Source organism: Hyperoodon ampullatus (assembly GCF_949752795.1).
Source record: "Hyperoodon ampullatus genome assembly, chromosome: 9".
Lineage (NCBI taxonomy): Eukaryota > Metazoa > Chordata > Mammalia > Artiodactyla > Ziphiidae > Hyperoodon > Hyperoodon ampullatus.
In genome coordinates this window covers 38157127-38177842 of record NC_136922.1, presented here as the reverse complement: position 1 = coordinate 38177842, position 20716 = coordinate 38157127, and the positions used below count along the sequence as shown (strand labels likewise).

Sequence of the window (20716 nt, the reverse complement as noted above, 5' to 3'; positions counted from 1 at the left end):
TCAAAACCATCATGAAATACCGCTTCACACCCACTAGGATGGCTATAATCAAAAAGACAGACAATAACAAGTACAGGCAAGGATGTGGAGAAATTGGAACCCTCATACATTGTTGGTGGTAATGTGTAGCCACTTTTTAAAAGTTTGCAGTTCCTCAAAAGGTTAAACAGAGTTACCATATGACCAGAAACTCTACTCCTAGGTGCACATCTAAAGGAAATGAGAACATTAAGTTCACACACAAAAACATGTACATGAGTGCTCACAGTAGCACTCTTTATGAAATCCAAAAGATAGACGCAACCCTACTGTCTGCCAACTGATGAATGGATAAACAAAATGTGGTGTATCCATACAATGGAAAATTTTTCAGCAATAAGAAGCAATAAGTAATAATATATGCTACAACAAGGATGAACCTTGAAAACATTACGCTAAGTGAAAGAAGCCAGTCACTAAAGACCACATATTGTATTATTTCATTCATGTAAAATGTCCAAATGCACAGAGAGAAAAAGTATATAATTGACTGCCTAGAGCTAGAAGCTTTGTGGGGGATATGGGGAGAGACTGATAGCGGATATCAGGTCCCCTTGCGGGGTCATTAAAATGTTCTTAGGGCTTCCTTGTGGCGCAGTGGTTGAGGATCCACCTGCGAATGCAGGGGACACGGGTTCGATCCCTGGTCCAGGAAGATCCCACATGGCACGGAGCAACTAAGCCCATGAGCCGCAACTACTGAGCCTGTGCTCTAGAGCCCACAAGCCACAACTACTGAGCCCACGTGCTGCAACTACTGAAGCCCGCCATGCCTAGAGCCCATGCTCCGCAACAAGAGAAGCCACCACAATGAGAAGCCTGCACACTGCAAGGAAGAGTAGCCCCGGCTCACCGCAACTAGAGAAAGCCCATGCGCAGCAACAAAGACCCAACACAGCCAAAAATAAATTAATTAAATAAATTTATTTTTTTTAAAGTTCTTAAATTGACTGTGATGAAGGCTGCACAACTCTGTGAATATAATGAAAGCCAATGACTTTAAGTGGGTGAACTGTACAATATATGAATTATAAAAATATACAGTTAACCACCCCTGGTCTATTCTATAGATATAAAAACTTTAACTTTTTCTCCCCTTTTAAATATTTAGATGGTTCCTAATTCTTTTTGCATCTTTCTGATTAACATCTCTTTTGAGCTAGGTTTTCAAATGGCAAAGAATATAAAATGACAAGAGTATAAAACTTCACTGTTGCAAATGTCCATTACTGTCCATTATTGTACTTGCCTTTTGGACAAGTCTAGGAACATACAATTTACATTTCTATGGCAAAAGGGAGTGAGAAAAATGGAAAACAAACTAAAATCAAGCAGGACCCTTGGGACCTTCCCTAGACAGATCCCACCACCACCACGTCTTCCACCTGCCTCTTGTCTGTAGAAAAACTTCAGGCAAAGAATAAATTTAATCAAAGAAATGAGAAAATACAGAAACAGGAAAATAGTCAAACAGGACAAAATAATAATAGTTCAGTCCTTAAACAAAGTCAAGGACCTTTAGTTCCTCCTCAAGTGCTACAGATAATATTGAGCCATATCCTCTGAGCTGTTTTACAGATATTAAAATCCCCACCAGGTGGAAAAAGTAAACTACTTGATGACCAGACTGTAGCCATGACATAAGCTGCTCCATCTTACACAATTCTAAGAACTGACCTCAAGGAAATGGGAACAAACTGACCCTGGAACTGAAGATTCACTGTACTTAAAGCAATCAAGATGATGCTAATCAGACCACCTCATGACCAATTTCAAGATGACTATCAGAGCTTACTATGCTGCTCTGCACAAAGCCCCCTCCCACTGCCTATACACCCCTGAAACTCCCTTTTAAAAGCTCTTGCCCCCCGATAAGCAATGGGGAGTTGGCTTCTGAACATGAGTCCACCTTCTCCCCAGGTTGCCAGCCTCCTGAATAAAACCACCTTTCCTTTCCAACCAAAATTTGTCTCTCAAGCAGCGAGCAGTGGGACCTGAGTTCAGTAGCAAAACCCCCTGTCATTCCAGGAACAGTGATCCCATCAGCATCAGAACCACTGAATCTCAGAACCTACATTTCCTATGTCCTTACACCATGGGAAAAACCTTCAGGAAGGAACACAGTAACATTAGAATATATCTCCTTTCCACTAACCCTAGGGTTCAGGGGAACAGAGGTGTAGAGTTAGTAACCACATTTCACTTTTGAGAACAACAAGGTTCCTTGTTCACTTGTACCTCCTCATACACTAACCTTATCCCCCTTCTGAGAACTGTGCTCAGATTATTCCTTTTGCCTAACATGTCCTTTATCCCTCCCTCTCCATCTCAATACACCCATTCTTGAAGTCCAGTTTTGGCCTCAATCCACATAAGGTCTTGATCAGTGACTCTGGTCCATTCTATCTCTAGATGAAATCCTCTAAATGCCACACAAATCACCACTTTATTTCTCTGCATTTCATGTGCTTTAATTTTGTCTCCCTTTCCCTTCCCCCTCAAAAAAAAAATAGAGCTAAGAAGCCAAGGTCAAAGAATCTGTGTATATATCCTAGGAATGTAACAAATAACAAAAACAACAATAATAACAAAGAAGTTAACATTCACTGAACACATACTATGTGCCAGATCCTATGATTTTTTACATGCACTCTTCCCCCACATAATCATTATAACAATCCTATGAGAAAATTACCCCATTTTACTGATGCAGAGATTTAGGCACAGAAAGTCAAATAACTTGCTCAAAAAGTCATTTATTGGTTGACAAATACTTTATGAAATATTTCATGCATATCATCTCGTTTGCCCCTCACAACTCAGAGTGTGCTACAAGTTCAGCATCACTGCTGTACAGAGTTGTTAAGAAATTTTCTTTTAAGTACACTGTAACTTAATGGTACAGGTAGAATTATAATACAAATCTCCCAGGGCTTTCTATCCTACATCATACTACCTTATTTGAAGAGAGAATAAAAATACATGGGTTATCACAGATTCATCCACTAAAGCTCCAGCCTAATTTATGCCCAGGTTCCACAGAGAACTCGAGTGCTATGGGAAGGTTTCCTTCCCTAAACTGTTACTAGAATAACAGGTACTAATGTTAGTATGAGGTGTTATCATTACAAAGTACTCTCTCATATGCGATGTCATTTAATCCTAACAACAACCTGATAAACAGACATAGGTTATCACTAGACTCAAAGAATTTATGGTTTTTACCCATTCAAGGCCATAGAGCTTAATAAATAATAGAGCTAAAGCTCAAAACCAGAACTTCACACTCTAAGTATATCCTTTTCTTCCTGTTATATCTCAAAATGAGTATTTTGTTTTATGTTGATATTCTGTAATTGTTTCCCCAAGCTGATGAATAAATATGGACACTAGAATTTGGTGGTTCTAAATCTTTTCTGGGTTCATAGGCCCTTTTTGAAAATAAAATCTATGGAATCACTCAATAGGAAAAAAAACACAGACAATTTTGCATACATCTTCAGGGCTTCATGGGCTGTTGGTTAAGAACCCTATGCAAGATTTTAATTTGAAGGAGAGAAGTGATAACTTATGCTTCACAGTGCACAGCAGACAAGAATAAGAATTTTTAAATTATTTGAGTGATTATAACCAGACTTAATTTTCTTGATATTCACATTGGAAATAGTCAAGGAGCCTCTGTGAAGACATACATTTTAGTAGTAACAGAAAAATCCAATGAAGGACCAAAATAAAGTCATTCACAGAAAAGGCACAAACAATAACTGAGCTTTACTGTATGCTACAGGTTTTACATCGTATTGTTTTTTAGCCTGAAAGCAGCCTCAAAAGTAGCTTATTATCAGCTTTTTACAAATAAGGAAACTAAAGCTCAAGAGAGGCTGATTAATTTGCCCCAAAACTTAAGACCAATGAACAAGCAAAGATATAAATTCATATCAGTCTAGTATGGAAGAAACCTGGCTCTTCCTGTAATCACCCAAATACTTAGCTTGAAAGCATAGATTAGAGAAGGGGGAAAAAAACTTATGACAGGAAGTTTAAAGAAAAGGTGGTTATAAAATCAAAAACAGGGAAAGGATGCAATGATACGAAAGAAAGGTGGGAGAAACTAAGATGAATAATCTAGATCATAATATATCTGGTAGGGAGTGGAGGAAAGAATACTAACTATTAAGAACAATCTGATTCTAATTCTCGCTCTGCCCCCAACTCAACAGATAATCCTAGACTAATCGCTTAATCTTTCTGGAATTTAGCTTCCTTATCTGTGAAATTATGGATGTTGGACGGCATAAAAACTTAAACTTCTAAATTCCTTCACAACTTTGAAAACATTTTCACAAGGATTATTTTCATTACATTCCACTGAGCAGGGATTTTGCTTTATTCACTGCTGTATCCGCAGCACCTGGCTGGTACAAAGTAGACACAAAATATTAGTTGAATGAATAGATGAATTTGATCATGACAATAACCCTGTGAGGAATGCAGTACTGGGCAGGTATTTATTATTAGGCTTATTTCACATGTGAGAAAAACCAAGATCCAAAAACTTTTAATACTTGCTCACAGTACCACAGCTAAATGGTAGAGCAGGATACAAACTCAAGTCTTCCAATTACTAGTTCAAAGTTCTTTCTAGGTCTAAAATTTTTCATATTTTCATATACCCTTAAGCAGTCAGACACAAGAATAATGAACTCTTCTTATTCCCACTCTTCCAAAGGGGGAAAAACCTCATTAGAATGGTGTTACCATAAAAAGCAGTGAATGACCGTTTCAGAAGAATGATCTTAAAAAATACCTAACACACAATAATGTTACATATATGAAATAAGGAGATAAAATCCAATTTCTGACTTCTTTGATTATACTTTATTATATTTTCTGTGTTCCACAGTAAGTCTACACTCCTAATTATGGCTGGCTACTTTACAATGTTTGCTGTTAATCATAAGGGAGAAGGAGCTCAAATCTATCTAAGTTAAAATTCAAACCATGAAACTTACTGTAGGCCTCCTCAGTGACCTCAGGCTGAGGAACTCACCTCACACTCTAAAGCTTAAGATCAACTGAATTATAGAAGAAAAAGTCTCAACAGGGCAGCATGAGCTAGAAATATCTATGTGAACAGAGATGGAAATAAAGTAACAGCCCTAGGGCAAAGCTCTATTCTCCAAGACTCTCAATAGTACAAAAGTATATTTCAAGAACCTAATTAGAGAAGAAGAGGGGTTGGCTGGAGAACAACACCTTCAGATTTGAGAGTGTACTCCTGGCATAGCAATGCAGCCTCCTGCCTTGAGGCCACAGGCTCATAGGAAAATCACTCTGTGAACTGGGTAGCAAACTTTTATTTGAGAAAAAAAAAAAAAGATTGCAAATTCGCCCAAAGATAGAATCCTTTCTTTCAAAAGTAAATAATTTCTGTATATGAAATGCCCTCGCCAAAATCAAGCAGTTTAAATACAAGGATATAGACCAAAATATTTTGTCATATGGGAGGCAGTATGTAAGGGGTGTTTGTAAAGTGAGAATGTTTGTATATCTAAGAAAAGTTTCTTAAAGCAAACTCATTAAAATACACTTCTCCTACCATATGACCCAGCAATCCCACTACTGGGCATATACCCTGAGAAAACCATAATTCAAAAAGAGACATGTACCAAAATGTTCATAGCAGCCCTATTTACAATAGCCCGGAGATGGAAACAACCTAAGTGTCCATCATCGGATGAATGGGTAAAGAAGATGTGGCACATATATACAATGGAATATTACTCAGCCATAAAAAGAAATGAAATTGAGCTATTTGTAATGAGGTGGATGGACCTAGAGTCTGTCATACAGAGTGAAGTAAGTCAGAAAGAGAAAGACAAATACTGTATGCTGACACATATATATGGAATTTAAGAAAAAAAAATGTCATGAAGAACATAGGGGTAAGACAGAAATAAAGACACAGACCTACTTGAGAATGGACTTGAGGATATGGGGAGGGGGAAGGGTAAGCTGTGACAAAGCGAAAGAGAGGCATGGACATATATACACTACCAAACGTAAGGTAGATAGATAGTGGGAAGCAGCCGCAGAGCACAGGGAGATCAGCTGGGTGCTTTGTGACTGCCTGGAGGGGTGGGATGGGGAGGGTGGGAGGGAGGGAGATGCATGAGGGAAGGGATGTGGGAACAGATGTATATGTATGACTGATTCACTTTGTTATAAAGCAGAAAGTAATAAAAAAAAATTTAAAAAAAAAATAAAATACACTTCTCTTCTGAAAGTAAACAAACTGAATACATATTCTCCACTGACCTATGCTCCTTTGGTTTCTTCTTCCTCTAAGAGGACCCCGTTAGGTATGTGCCAAAAGTGAGCAGTTATGCTGAACTATTTTCAGAGCATTTGAATAAAACAGAGTATCTGGGGTGACTCTGGAATCTCAGTGAGCCCCAGTCTATGCTGCACCGGGAACCGCCGCCATGGCCACCTACAAGGTGGTGCTGATCCCACACAGAAAAAGCACATAGAACCTGGAGAACGGCTTCAGTGGCTGGAGCAAAGCCAACATGAGCCCAGGAGGCGTGAGGAGGTGAAGCACCACATGCAGGTGCTACAAGATGCTGGCTATGAGTTTGACATCTGCTTCACCATGGTGCAGAAGAAAGCGATTTGGATCTTCTAGACAGCACTGGATGCCAATGACCAAGTGTGGACGCCAATAGTGAGGACTTGACTTCAATAAAGCAGAAACTGCTGCCAAGCCTGACGAAACCCAGGTAAAGATCTGGACACACTATTATGTCCTACCACTTCCTATGAAGCTCAACCATCCCTTCTACAGCAACATCAATAAAGACTGAGGTATGCAGACTTCACTGAAGATCAGCTACCCTCCTGTGAGAGTCTGAAGCACACTATTGCCAGAGCTCTGCCCTTTTGGAATGAAAAAATAGTTCCCCAGATGGAGGAGGGGAAGGGGGTACTGAATACAGCCCACGGCAATAGCCTTCAGGGCACTGTCAACCCTCTGGAGGGTCTCTCTGAAGAGGCTACTGTGGAGCTGCACCTGCCCACTGGTAGTCCCACTGCCTATGAACTGAACAAGAACTTGAAACCCATCAAGCCCATGGAGTTCCTGGGAAATGAAGAGCCCATGTGTGAAGTCATGGAGGCTGTGGCTGCCCAGGGCAAGGCCAAGAAGTGAAGGAAAGCAAGCAGACTACTTTCCCAAGGACACCCCCCTCCCATCCCATTCCTCTGCACCTCTTCCCTGCACATGTCTGTGGGCATCTTAAGTTGTAGCTCCAGATGGGGATCAGTGGCTCCCAATTTTCTTTTAGCCATTTTGTCTCCTGCTCCTAGTCAGAACAGCACCTATGGGGCAAAGGGTCCTCAGTTCAAGCCAAGGGAAGACTTATTCAAGAGAGTGGAGAGGAAGTAACTCTGGGACTTTTTGCTAGTGCTTTGTTTATTACTAAGGCCCTGCTTGAGTCGAAGATAGGCAAGAACCATGCTAAGATGTGACCAATGAGGAGGAACAAGAGAGCTTATTTGTGTTCCCAAAAGCTAATCCTGTACTATTTTGTAGTCATGTGACTGGAGGCTCTAGTTATTCCAGTAGAAGATGAATGTAACCTGCATGGTGATTCAAACAAACATTTCCTCCATTACACCAGAGAAACTCGCTCCAGAAGATTGGGATCAAACCTGAATGCTTAAGTGTTGCATTTACTTTTACAAAATATATATATATATATATAATACATATATGTTGTGTCTATATTTGTACGTATTATATATATTTCATACATTATTTATATATAAATATTAATATTAAAAATACCAAAAACAACAAAAACCTTCTGGGGATTTTAGTGGTGGTTAACAGAAAACAAACCATTCCTTACACCAATATGAGATAAGCTCCCTGTCTCCTAAGGTATAGGACTTCACCCTGTTGTATGCTTCGGAACCCCTCCCCTGCCTTATTGTTTTACGGCCATAAAATGCCTCTTAATCATGTCCAAGAATGTCTTTCACTGTGTCAGATTTCTGAATCATGTTCCAATTGTTTGGCGCTGCCACTTGGCCCAGTACTCATTTTGAGCATAACTGTACTAAATCATATTTCCAGAACAGTATAATAAGGGAGTGATACGAAACTAAAAACAAAATAAAACAGAACAAGAGTATCTGGGTAAGAGGGGAAAAAAGTATTATCAGTAAGTGGGATGAAAAACTTTGAACAGTCACATGATTGGACAACTGGACCCTGAGGAAGAAATGGACATACAGACTAAGAGAACAGGGATTAGTCAAGATAAACATTCTGTAAATGTAAAGGAATAAAGGTTTTTATGGCTCTAGTTCTATAATCTAAGAGTTATCCCAAAATAATAATCTACCATTCTACTTACCTTGTAATAATCAATTTTCGCCTTCCATTTAAAAGTTATTTTCCCTATTGATACAAACAATATTTAAATTTTTCTGCATAAATACAATGCAGTGACCTTACCTAGTAGCAAACTGAATAAGTGCATTCTGAAGAGTCTGCCTAATTTCAAGAAGAAAAGATTCATCATCACTTAGTGTATAATACCAATACTGGACATAATCCCTCAAGGAAAATTGGATAACCTAAAACAAAAATACGGAAAAAATACAATTTTTTAGAATTTAAAAAGTAACAGTAGCAAACTAAAACCTGAAAGGATTATTTTCGATTTATATTTATTCTCTACATACTAAATTGTAGTGGTAAATAACTGTCTTCATTAAAAAAGCATCAATATACTAAAAAACATTTCAAATTTTTTTCTATTATTTTGGTAGCCCAATTTATCCACTGCCCAAATTTTTTAAAAAATTAAAGAATTATCTATGGCGAAGCCCCGCCCAATTTCAGGTAAAGATGAAGCCTGCAGAAAAAATAAATTTCCAATGCTATAACATAATGAAGTTTTAATCAGTTTGACGGAATGAGATGCAAAATAATGTCAAGAGATGCTAATAATCTTGGAAATATGTTTTCTTTTGAGAATATCATCAGATTCATTGCATCAAATTACAAAAACGACAATTCACTTAATTCTAATACTGGTGATGCTGCCAACAGCACTGTTAGCCAATAAATAGCAAATAATACAGTTTAATGTATTATGTTTTTGCAAATCAGACAAATTAAATATGGGTTCATCTAAAAGATAGTATTACAATTTTAAAGTACACATTATTTGGAATAACCACAAAATCAAGAATCAATGAAAAATATTTTGGAGAATAATTTTAATTCTAATTTTTAAAATATTTTTGAATGAAACCATAAATATCCATTTAAAAAAGTAATAAAACTAGTAGGAAAAACATCTGATTTATCAAACCACTAAGCCTGCTCATCAGCTGAAGAGTAACATTTTAACTATAAAATAATTAGAAACATTATCAGATATCAGTAAAAACTTTTTTTCTAAATGTAAATTCAACCAAAAGGCTTTAATATCGTATTAAGCAAACACCTTATTATAAATAAGTCCATAAGTAAGGCAGCATCTTTATGTACAGACTCCAAGGACAGCATTATAATGAATTTCCAGCATATTACACAAATAGCAAAAATTATTCCTTAGTATTTTCAAAAGAAATGCACCTAGCACACAACATATGGAATTCAAATACCACATACTGAAACTCACTTGCTGGAGAGGTTCATCAATTATATTGGCACCTGTCAATCTTCTATCGATCTTTATAGTCCTGGCTTCCCGTTTCATTTCTTCTAAGCACTGAAAGGAAACCATAACATTCTATGACATAGTTTCTTGATTTAAAGTCTCTGTAGTTTACTTCTAACTAAATATTCATTGTAACTTCCCTGCATTATCTTCAAGTTAATAAATAACCTTATTTCTTGAGACTCAAATATAAAACAAACACTATTTATCAAATTAACAAAACTAGACATCCAGAAAAAAATTTTGTGTTATCACCAAAAACAATTATCAGCAAACATTATTTAGAATGTGAGAAATTGAAAATATCAGATATAATATTGCCATATTTCAATGAAACTTTAAAATCATAAGTTAGTGTTTCAGGTGAGTCAAATTAATAATTGTCTTTATTAAACACACCCCTATTTCCTCCTCCCTCTCAGCCCAAAACAGTATACCAGCTGCCAAATGAATATATTTTTAATTAATTTTACTTAGGGATGGTTTTTAGCAACTAAAGAAAATGAATTTTTCTCTGTAGTCTTCAGAAAGACCAGTGACCTAGAAATCAGGTGAAAATTAGTAAGACACACTTCAATTAAAAATACAAACCAAAGCACAAATACATATAAAAAACATATGCCTCGAGTTATCACATGCAACCTCTAAGATTTTTTCATAAAATATACTTATGAATCATTTTAGAAATAGCAATCAAAATCACCATTTTTATACCATATACTAAAAAACAGATTATAAAGACTTAACCAGTCTTGACTATGATTTATTACTGTTTAGGATCTTAATTCTTAAAATATTTTGCATCCTCTCTATGTACCGCTCAAGTGAGTGGAAAATATGGATGGCTAGGAAATGATTCAAAAAGAAAAGGCAAAAAAACAAACAACCCAACAGAAAAATGGGCAGAAGACGTTAACAGAGATTCCTCCAAAGAAGACACACAGATGGCCAGTAGGCACATGAAGAGATGCTCAACATCACTAATTATTTGAGAAATGCAAATCAAAACTACAATGAGGTACCACCCACCTTACACCAGTCAGAATGGCCATTATTAAAAAGTCTACAAATAACAAATGTTGGAGAGGGCATGGAGAAAATAGAACCCTCCTACACTGTTGATAGGAATGAAAGTTGTGCAGCCACTATGGAAAACAGTATGGAGGCTCCTCAGAAAATTAGAGTTACTATATAATCTAGCAATCCCAATCGTGGGCATATACCTAGACAAAACTACAATTCAAAAACATACATGCACCCCTATGTTCACTGCAGCACTATTCACAATAGCCAAGACATGGAAACAACCTAAATGTCCATCAACAGATGAATGGATAAAGATGTGGTACATATATACAATGGAATACTCTTCAGCCATCAAAAAGAATGAAATAATGCCATTTGCAGCAACATGGATGCAACTAGAGATTATCTTATTATATAAATGAAATAAATCCGAAAGAGAAAGACAAGTAGTATATGATATCACTTATATGTGCAATCTAAAATATGGCACAAATGAACCTATCTCTGAAACAGAAACAAAATCACAGACAGAGAACAGATTTGTGGTTGCCAAGAGGGAGCAGAGGAGGGAGAAGGATGGACTGGGAGTTTTGGGTTAGTAGATGCAAACTATTACACTTAGAATGGATAAGCAACAAGGTCCTACTGTATAGCACAGGGAACTATATCCAATCTCCTGGGATAAACCATAATGGAAAAGAATATTTAAAAAAAGAATGTACGTATGTGTATAACTGAGTCATTTGCTGTACAGCAGAAATTAACACAACATTGTAAGTCAACTATACCTCAATTAAAAGAAAAAAAAGGTTCATTTCCTCAGAAAGATCTGTGAGCAAACTCAAAGAATACACACTAAAGGGAGTTTTAAAGGGAGACAGAAGTAAGTTTCAGAGATTACTTTAAAAGTTACAGTAAGTATTAGAAAAAAATGTATTTATTTATCAACACAAAAAGTCTTATTAGCACATAAAGGATAAGTTAATAATTGTAAAATTCAGTTACTGGTATCAACTCCAGACCGTTTGCCTCTCTTCATACAAGAAAAACCATCCTAATCCCACAATAATAATTGAAGGCAATGAGAATCTGAAGCCTACTTCTAGTACGCAATTCCAATTTTATTTAGAGTATGATATTGAAAAAAAAGAAAAGAAAAATAGGAATATGAAAGATAATATAAAATTGGACTTGAATTATTAAAATTATAGAAATTGCACAGCCTAATCGCAAGCTCTATTTTTCAAGTGAGTTAAAGAAAAAGTGCCCATTTTCCTCCCTCTGGTTCCTATGCATTTATTTCATTCAAAACAGTATATTCATTGACATTTCCACAAGTCATACACATGATGCATTGAAATTCTAAGTTAAGACAGCAGGAAAAGACCCCAAATTTCTATCTTTCCCTCAAATTTGCATTCTCACCTTTAACATCTAACATGCATTTTTCTAAGCCTGACAGATAGTCTCTCATAAATTTATAGTGAGCATTAGTGAATTACAGAAAAATCTGCCAAGCCATATAAAGATGATCACATATCATCACTGCATACAGCAGGACTTTAAGGAAACACATTCCTTTACCCTTCTTACCTTAGGAATCCCGGTTGATGTTGGAGGAAGAAATGAGTGTTCACACTGCTCTAGGTACTTCTCTGAGTTTGTTTTTCCAAACAGGAGAGTAACCACAAAACCCCTGAAAGAAATTTAATTATAGATACAAAAACAAAACTTCACTACAATTTAACATATCTATTTATTACCAAATATATTTTTCAGATTTAATTGATGGCTTACCATTCACTAAAAAGTCAGTTTGTGACTTTGACGAGGCAAGGAGTTGATAGATTTTGTTAAGTTCTCAAGTTTAAAACAACTATAAACGCTTTGTGAATTTATACAATGCCTTTACAAGTTTTCATCCAATATATTTCATAAAGAATCTCAGGCAACATTTTCAAACTTTAGGAAAATAAACCTTCATTAAATAAGTAGGCAAGCTAATAACCAAAGACAAAGACAAATGAGATGTACATCTATAGCTATACCACACATTTCTATAATTCTGTTAACTAATTAAAGAGAGATATAACTTGCCACTATGAATACAGAATAAACAAAGGCTATACAGGAAAAAAAAAGATCCAATTTACGATTTGTTTAAAATAAGACTGGAATTTAAAAAAGAAATATAAATATATCCCCCAAAGTTAATTATTTTTAAAACAATTATGGAGTCAAGGTAAGATAAATACTGGTTTAGAATACTTTGTATTGACTAAATGCTATCAGTATTTCCTACATTTAAAGTTTACCAAATAAATCTAAGCACTACTAAATAAATACGAAATCCATAAAAGAATATTAAATTTTAATTTTATAATGATTTACAGTAATCTTACAACGATTGAAAGAGTGTAGTTGGGGACTTCCCTGGTGGCGCAGTGGTTAAGAATCCGTCTGCCAATGCAGGGGACACAGGTTCGATCCCTCGTCCAGGAAGGTCCCACATGCCGCGGAGCAACTAAGCCCGCGTGCCACAACTACTGAGCCCGTGTGACACAACTACTGAAGCCCATGTGCCCTCAAGTCCGTGCTCCGCAACAAAAGAAGCCACTGCAATGAGAAGCCCAAGCACTGCAACGAAGAGTAGCCCTGGCTTGCCACAACTAAAGAAAGCCCATGTGCAGCAACGAAGACCCAACACGGACGGACGGAAGGAAGGAAGGAAGAGTGCAGTGACAAGAAGGGAACAGTAAAAAATTAAACACAGTCAGCCTTAGCTATTGAAAGGAAGATTCTCAAGGTCCTCTGCTTTTTGTGGCTATCTGCCATTTCACCACTCTTCAGTACAGGCACCACAAAAGCAAGGAGGAGGGTGGAGAAACAGATAAAGTCAAATCAACTGATGTCATCAATTCTGTTTCTGTTTCTTTTTTAAAAGGCTGGTCTCAGAATTATCAGTAAATTTCACATATCTGTGTTGTATCTAACATTATTACTAAGAATCAAGTTGGTCTTGTATTTCAGTTTTACCTAGCTGTAAGCATATTTAGACACAATAAAATGCTTATATTAAGTTAACAATGCATTTCTAAAAACATTATCATAAAATAAACTGATAAAACTTTCACCTTTGCCCACAGTGTGATGGTAGGAAAGTAAGCTAAGGAATAGTATGATCTTAGAAAGAACCTAATTAATAGCTTCAGCCTTGAGGTTTAAGTAAAAACAGGTGCTACAAATGATTGCATAACCAAACAAACGTAACGGAATGCCATTAAATAACTCATATCAGTATTGAAGGTATCCCAAAATAACCAGAAAAAAAAAAACACCAAAATTCAAAAAAACAGAAACCAAAAACTTTTGAGTGGTTTTCTTTCCAAAGGGTTTCTTTATATTAGAAAATAAGGGATTACCTTTGACTATAAGCAAAATATATACATTATCAACACTGTATACAGGCAAACTGCAGAACTCAAAAACTTAAGTTTTATTAGCCAAAAAAAAAAAAAAGTTTCCATAAGAAAATGTATTAATTCCTCTCTGACTTGCATTTTAACTAGGAAAAAAAACAAATCTTTAAAACTTACAAAACAAAAAAACACTAAAACTAAGAAATGATTTTTAGTTATATGAAATGTTAACTACTTCATTTAAGATTGATATATAAAACTTATTTTTGCTCTTAAAATTCATAAGGCACTAAACTATATTAAGCTACATTAAAGAAAGGACAATCATTCTTCATAATTAGAGCCAAAATTAGAAAGATTTTTGACTCAGGAATTGTGATACTCACTGACTGTAACTGAGTAACCTGGGAATGCTTAATTAACTAATCCTCTGAGATGATTCTGGATGCTTGTTAGTATATAAATTGAAGTCCCCTTACTGTGGCACTATATTTCCTGACATCAGTAGTCTGGAACAGAATATCAAATCAATTTATGACATAACATGAACTTGGAATTTCAGATCCTTCCATGTGACTTAATATTATCTAAAGAGTTTTTAGTGGCCCTCCCACACCTACCAATATCCCAACTTATCTAAAAAATTTCACAGAACTTTACAAATATCCAAAAAGTTTCTTGAAATTATTCCTTAATAAATTAGCAGACTCAAAAAGGGAACAACAAAGGTTCCTGGGACTTCGAAATGAATGGACTCGTCACCCTTTTCCCTTTCCCAAATTTTATATGGAGCAGTTGAGTCTAAGAGAAATGATTCTTACCCCTCTACCTTCATCTGTAACGCTGCAATTTCTTCCCTTTCTGAAGTATTGTAAAATATTCTGAAATCCTTCCTCACTTTTGCCAAAGTCTTATTCAATTAGTGAAATAAAAGAAATTCTTCCTTTGTGAGAGAAACATCTCCTCAATTTCCTTTCCAATCAATAAAAGCAGCCATGACCTTGTGGGGGAGTGGTGCAACCATGCAGCTCTGGCCTTAATTTGTGACTAAAGAATGTAATTTAGGAAGCCCAAATGGCTGCAGATCTGTAAGTCTTCAATCATCTTTATAATCAATAAAGATATTCAGAACTCCATTTATCTGATTCCTATGGCTTATTTCTTAAGTGTCTCAGTACATAATACCATACCCAAGCAATTATAAGGAAAATATTAAATCTAATATAAAATACAGTTTTATGAACAGTCCTTGATGTAGCTTCCCAGTTAAATTAATTCTCACTTGTTCAACAATCAGTGGGTGACCTCCCTATAAAATGGTTACATATGACTTTCAAACTCATAACCTAAAAAATGTGACAGGTGGTAGATATATTCAGAAGCCATCCCTTCAGTGTCTTATACAGTCTCTCTCAGGCCACAGTTTATATATGCTATTCAATTCAGCTAAGTCCTCTAAACCGATAGGCTCAAACAATTCCTCCAAATATTTGGGGTTCTCAAAAGATTTTTTTGAAAGAACTCATAGGTATTCACTGCACAAATAATTACATAAAGGTATTATACATAAACATATACATAAATACACACATATATATACACACATAAACATTAACAACAAAATGCTCATTTCAGCTAAACTACCTTGTTCAGAGTATCTAAGTAGCAAGCATCTCTCTTGTTTATACATTTTCTTACATATAATCATATCTGATACCAAACATTCTACATAGGAAGCTATACTAAATCATGACTGAAACCTCTCCTGTAAAGTTTTATCAACTCAAGATAAAGCATAAACACTGTAAACCAAATAACCATGAAGAGAAAATGGCAAAATCAGGTGTTTGTTGGAATTTTCTAGAACAAAATGACAGCATTCACTAAGGGAAATAATTAACGCAATAATTAACATTAACATAATAATTAACATTAGTGTCTGAAGTCTAATCAATGAAACAGTATCTTCTAGTCTGTAAAACTTGATATGTCATCTCAATTTAACTTATTTATCTTATTATTATAATAGATAAGGAAATTTCAACCTTAAAGGGGAAATAACACCAAAAGGAATAAAAAAACTTTTAAAACTTTCCAAGTTACACAAAAAAGTTTATATCATCAGAAATTGAAATTTATTTTTGAAGATGATGACCCATATTGCTGGTACAAATCATAACCATCATCGTTTTTATTTCTATAGGTATCTTAATTTTACTATTTTTAACTTTGGTAAAAACAATTTGCAAAAATAGCATTCACAAATAAATCATACTGCCATTTCTCATGTTTTTTTTTCTTATTGAGGTCTCATGGTCATTTGTTTCCATTTTGAACAACGGAACATGACATGAATTATAAAATTATTATTGAGAATACTTACCCACCCACAAAGCAGAGGATATAAAATGCCAAATAAAATATTACAAAGGGTCCAAACGTTATTAGAGAAAGGACAATGCCAAGGCTTCCCCATCCCCATATGGACAGACTGGTCTGAAATAAAGCAGGAAAAAAATCTTTTTAATAAATAAATAATTTTCCATAGGAACTAGAAAAGAACCAACAAAACTTTTACATAGTTTATGTTTCTCCTTTTAAGCATTCATGGTATTGTTTCAGTAATTTTAAAAATATTTACTTTTGAAAGTGTTAAGTACATTCTTGGAAATTTATCTCCCAGAAACAATATACAAAATCTATATGTAGAAACAAATTTATAGCATATCAGCAATGATTTAAAAAAAAATCTATTGGCAATGTAAGTGAACAACAAATTACATAAATTGTTGAATGACATGAAGTGATAAAGTATTTATAATAAAAACATTTATACATTTATATATGCAAAAGCATGTATGAAAGCTTAAGTAGACAACAGATTGTACTTATTTATATTTCATCTTAAAACTACAGCATGAGACTTTTTAAAAATTAAAATTTCAAGGTAAAAAACCCATGTCTCACTAAAAATTATATTTTTATTTACTCAAATTGTGTGCAGAAATTTGTAAAATTATAACTGCACAACTTCCAACTTCCCGTTACCAAAATTTACCACGAGTTCAACAAAACATCTCTAAAAATTCTCCATCCTGTTTCCCTATTTCATTTAGAATTATACTGTATTATCTATTAAAAATACTCATTTTGTTGAAGGCAAACTGGATTTTAGCAATTTAAGTCATTATGAAATAAATAAATGTATTCAGTTCAACAAGTTCCTATATCCATTTGCCTTGTACTGTGAGGTATACAAAGGATGCATTTGTCCCACTCCTGCCATCAAGAAGCCCAGAGAAGAATGTCTTACAGGAATGAAACAATTAGACACTGAACCAAAAGAAAATAATAGAAAGCATTATAAGATGCTAAATTGAACGAAATTAATGACCAAAAAACTATGGAATAGACAATAAGTGCTATGGACTATGAGAGAAAGCACAGTTTTACTTATTTATTCATTCATTCATTCATTCACCAGTCACTGACTGCTTCCTATGTGCTGTAAGTTCAAAGTGCTGGGGATATCACAAGGAATAAAGTATACCCTCATAAATCTACGTTTTAGTAAGGGAAGAACAAGCAGCACACCCTCATGAATTTACATACCTTCGTAAGTTTACATTCCAGAACAGGAAAAAAGACATATAAATAAGTAAATATATATGAGATGGGGATAAATGCTATAGAGAAAAATAAAACAATTGTATGTGGTTGATCTAAGAAGCTTTCAATGATTAAGTGACACATGAACAGAAATCTTAGATAAGATATAAGGAAATTTTATAATAGTCTTCCTACCCCAAAATAATATTTTTCCATTTATTCATATCTTCTATATCCCTCCGTGAAGGGTTTTTTTTTAATTTCTTCTATATAAGGCCTACACAACTCTTGTTCATTTGTATTTTTATTACCTTTTTTCCTCATCCTGGCCACATCTTTTTAACCAGAGGACAGAATGCCTACTGATGTTTCTACCCTGCCTTCATGATCTCCTCCTTGAATCAGCTGGGGATACTACTGCACCTATGAAGTGGTCTCCCCTGACTTCTTTCCAAGAGCTGAAAGTAGGCCATGGTGGTTTAGAATAAAGTACAGAACATTTCAGTCCCTCCGACAATAGTTTTGCTGAATATCCGGGACCTGATCCACACTATAGTACCGCCAGATGGCCAACTATAAAAAACAGATGCTATTTCCCAAGATTCATTCAAAACCTTTTCCACTGACTTTCCTGAAAAGAGTTCTTACAAACTCTCAGGAAAGCTCAGACCAGACTATGACCCAGATACTTTATCCAGCCTACCTTCTTCAATGATATCTGACCTAATATTAGCAGTATTACTCTTTCTTTACAAAGTTATATTTATGCTTGCTAGCCATTTTTCATAGCTAAACAACTTACTGTTTAAGGATCTATTCAGAGGTTTGAACAATGAAACCAAGCAAAATGGCTATCTCTGGAGATAAAGGAAAGGAGCATGCAACTGGAGGACAATACACAGGGGGCTTCTCAAATACTCAATACTCAAATGTTCTATATTTTTTAACCAGGTGTTTGCTCTAAACTGTATAAATGTGTTATGGCTCCAACTGTTTGACTATCAATTAAAGAAATTTAAAAATTAAATTTTCAAAAAAGAATCACAATTATATAATGTGGGAACGATTATTAACTCAATTATTTAACATGGGGAGATGCTCAATTGTCTAAAAACTCAAATTTTCAGAATCTTACTAGTCTCTTCTTACTCATTTGAAAATGGCAGCAAAAATCATCAAAAAACAAACTCTTACTCATTCAACAAATATTTGTGAATAGCTACGTGCCAGATGCTAGTGATTTAACAGTGAACAAAACAGACATTACTGTCACATGAAAAAACAAAAAAAATCTGTGGAGAAGAACCTTTCCTTAATTAAGTTTGAGAGGAATTTCTATATTCCAGGGACTAATAAAATTAAACATTTCTAATCAAGCAAGTCAGGTGCTCATTTGTGGTTAATCTCATAATATTTAACTTCAAATGTTAAACTATTCAATGAAATATCAGAATAGAGAATTGTCCAAAATTGAGAAAGTTTCATGTTGTATTTAGTGTTCCCATTTACATATTTGGCTAATATTATAATTTTAACTGGTGAGATTAAGAAGAACATTTGATCTAAAACCATTTAAAATTTTTGAGTTCCAATTATTTCCTAAGATGATACAGGATGATAAAATTTAGAAAAATTTTGCACTACATCAGAAACTTTTTACAAATTCAGAACGGAAGCCAAAAAATATAAATAAATGCACTTCACAGTGATTTATATTAAAATAATACTTGATATGTTACTATTTTCTTCTCCAAACACAATAATCAACAGTGAAATATCCATGTGTCCGGTTCCCTAAAATCACCGACACACCAACTATGAGATGGAAGAAAACTTCATGATCATCTACTGCAGTACTTCTCAGACTTTAAGAATCTTAAATGCAGGTTCTTAAAATGCAGATTCTGATCCATTATATCTGGGGTGGGGTCTGTGAAACTTTTATTTCTAATAAGCTACCAGAACTGTTCAGAACTAAGGACAATTATGTATTTATAATTCTCCTAAATTAGCCTCTAGGTCCACAAAACCTTACAATTCCAGAACCCAAAACCTCTGAAAATCAAAATTGTACCAAGTATTCTACATACCTATCTCATTTACTCCTCAGAACAACTTATGAAGTAATCAAGAAGGTAATACAGCATAGTGCTCAAAAAATATGAACCCTGGAGTTAAACTATGAGTGCAAATCTCACATTTACTATTTATTAGCTGTGTAAGCACTCCACGCCTTCATTTCCTCACCTACGTTATGTGTTTTTTGGGGGAGTAAATAAGCCCATGGTCTAGTGGTCAATTTTAGCTTCATCATTATTATTATCCCTAGTTTAACAACACAGAAACTAAAATACAGAGAAGTTTTTAAAAAAATGGCCCAAGGTCACACAGTTAGTATGAGAGTGGGATTTGATCCTATTCAAATCCTGACTCCTTAATGAACCTTAAAATTTGTCAGCTGAGGGCTTCCCTGGTGGCGCAGTGGTTGAGAGTCCGCCTGCCGATGCAGGGGACACGGGTTCGTGCCCTGGTCCGGGAAGATCCCACATGCCGCGGAGTGGCTAGGCCCGTGAGCCATGGCCACTGAGCCTGCGCCTCCGGAGCCTGTGCTCCACAACGGGAGAGGCCACAACAGTGAGAGGCCCGCGTACCGCAAAAAAAAAAAAAAATTTGTCATCTGACAACTGCCTGAAATTAAAACTCACAATAAGAAAAAAATGTTAAAATCATAAATGAGTGCTTTCTTTTATTTAAATATTCATCAGCTTAATATGCCTCCCAAGAAATTAGAACACTACTTGTAATGAATGTAATAAATTCCTGGTTTGAGTATCAAGTACATAAATATAAAGTATAATTTTTATTAATCAGTTTATCTATAAA

General features: G+C 35.1%; 1 protein-coding gene and 1 pseudogene across 7 annotated transcripts in view; one reads left to right on the top strand and one right to left on the bottom strand.

Moving 5' to 3' along the window:
• Nucleotides 1-20716, bottom strand: part of SNX13 (sorting nexin 13) — a gene marked incomplete at both ends in the record, with an annotated part of 140152 nt that overhangs the window by 83795 nt on the left and 35641 nt on the right. Inside the window, 4 exons of one of the 6 annotated variants that reach the window (XM_079711700.1) lie at nucleotides 8564-8685; nucleotides 9741-9830; nucleotides 12399-12501; nucleotides 16608-16720. In XM_079711700.1, coding sequence (XP_079567826.1) covers nucleotides 8564-8685; nucleotides 9741-9830; nucleotides 12399-12501; nucleotides 16608-16720 — 428 coding nt within the window. Of the gene's footprint in view, nucleotides 1-8558; nucleotides 8686-9740; nucleotides 9831-12398; nucleotides 12502-16607; nucleotides 16721-20716 lie in introns of those variants that run through there. The other 5 variants (XM_079711703.1, XM_079711705.1, XM_079711704.1 and 2 more) reach the window with 5 other exon arrangements.
• LOC307057994 (phosphoglycerate mutase 1-like) lies at nucleotides 6525-7249 on the top strand (annotated as a pseudogene). The gene has a single exon. The product of its transcript is annotated as a phosphoglycerate mutase 1-like (transcript).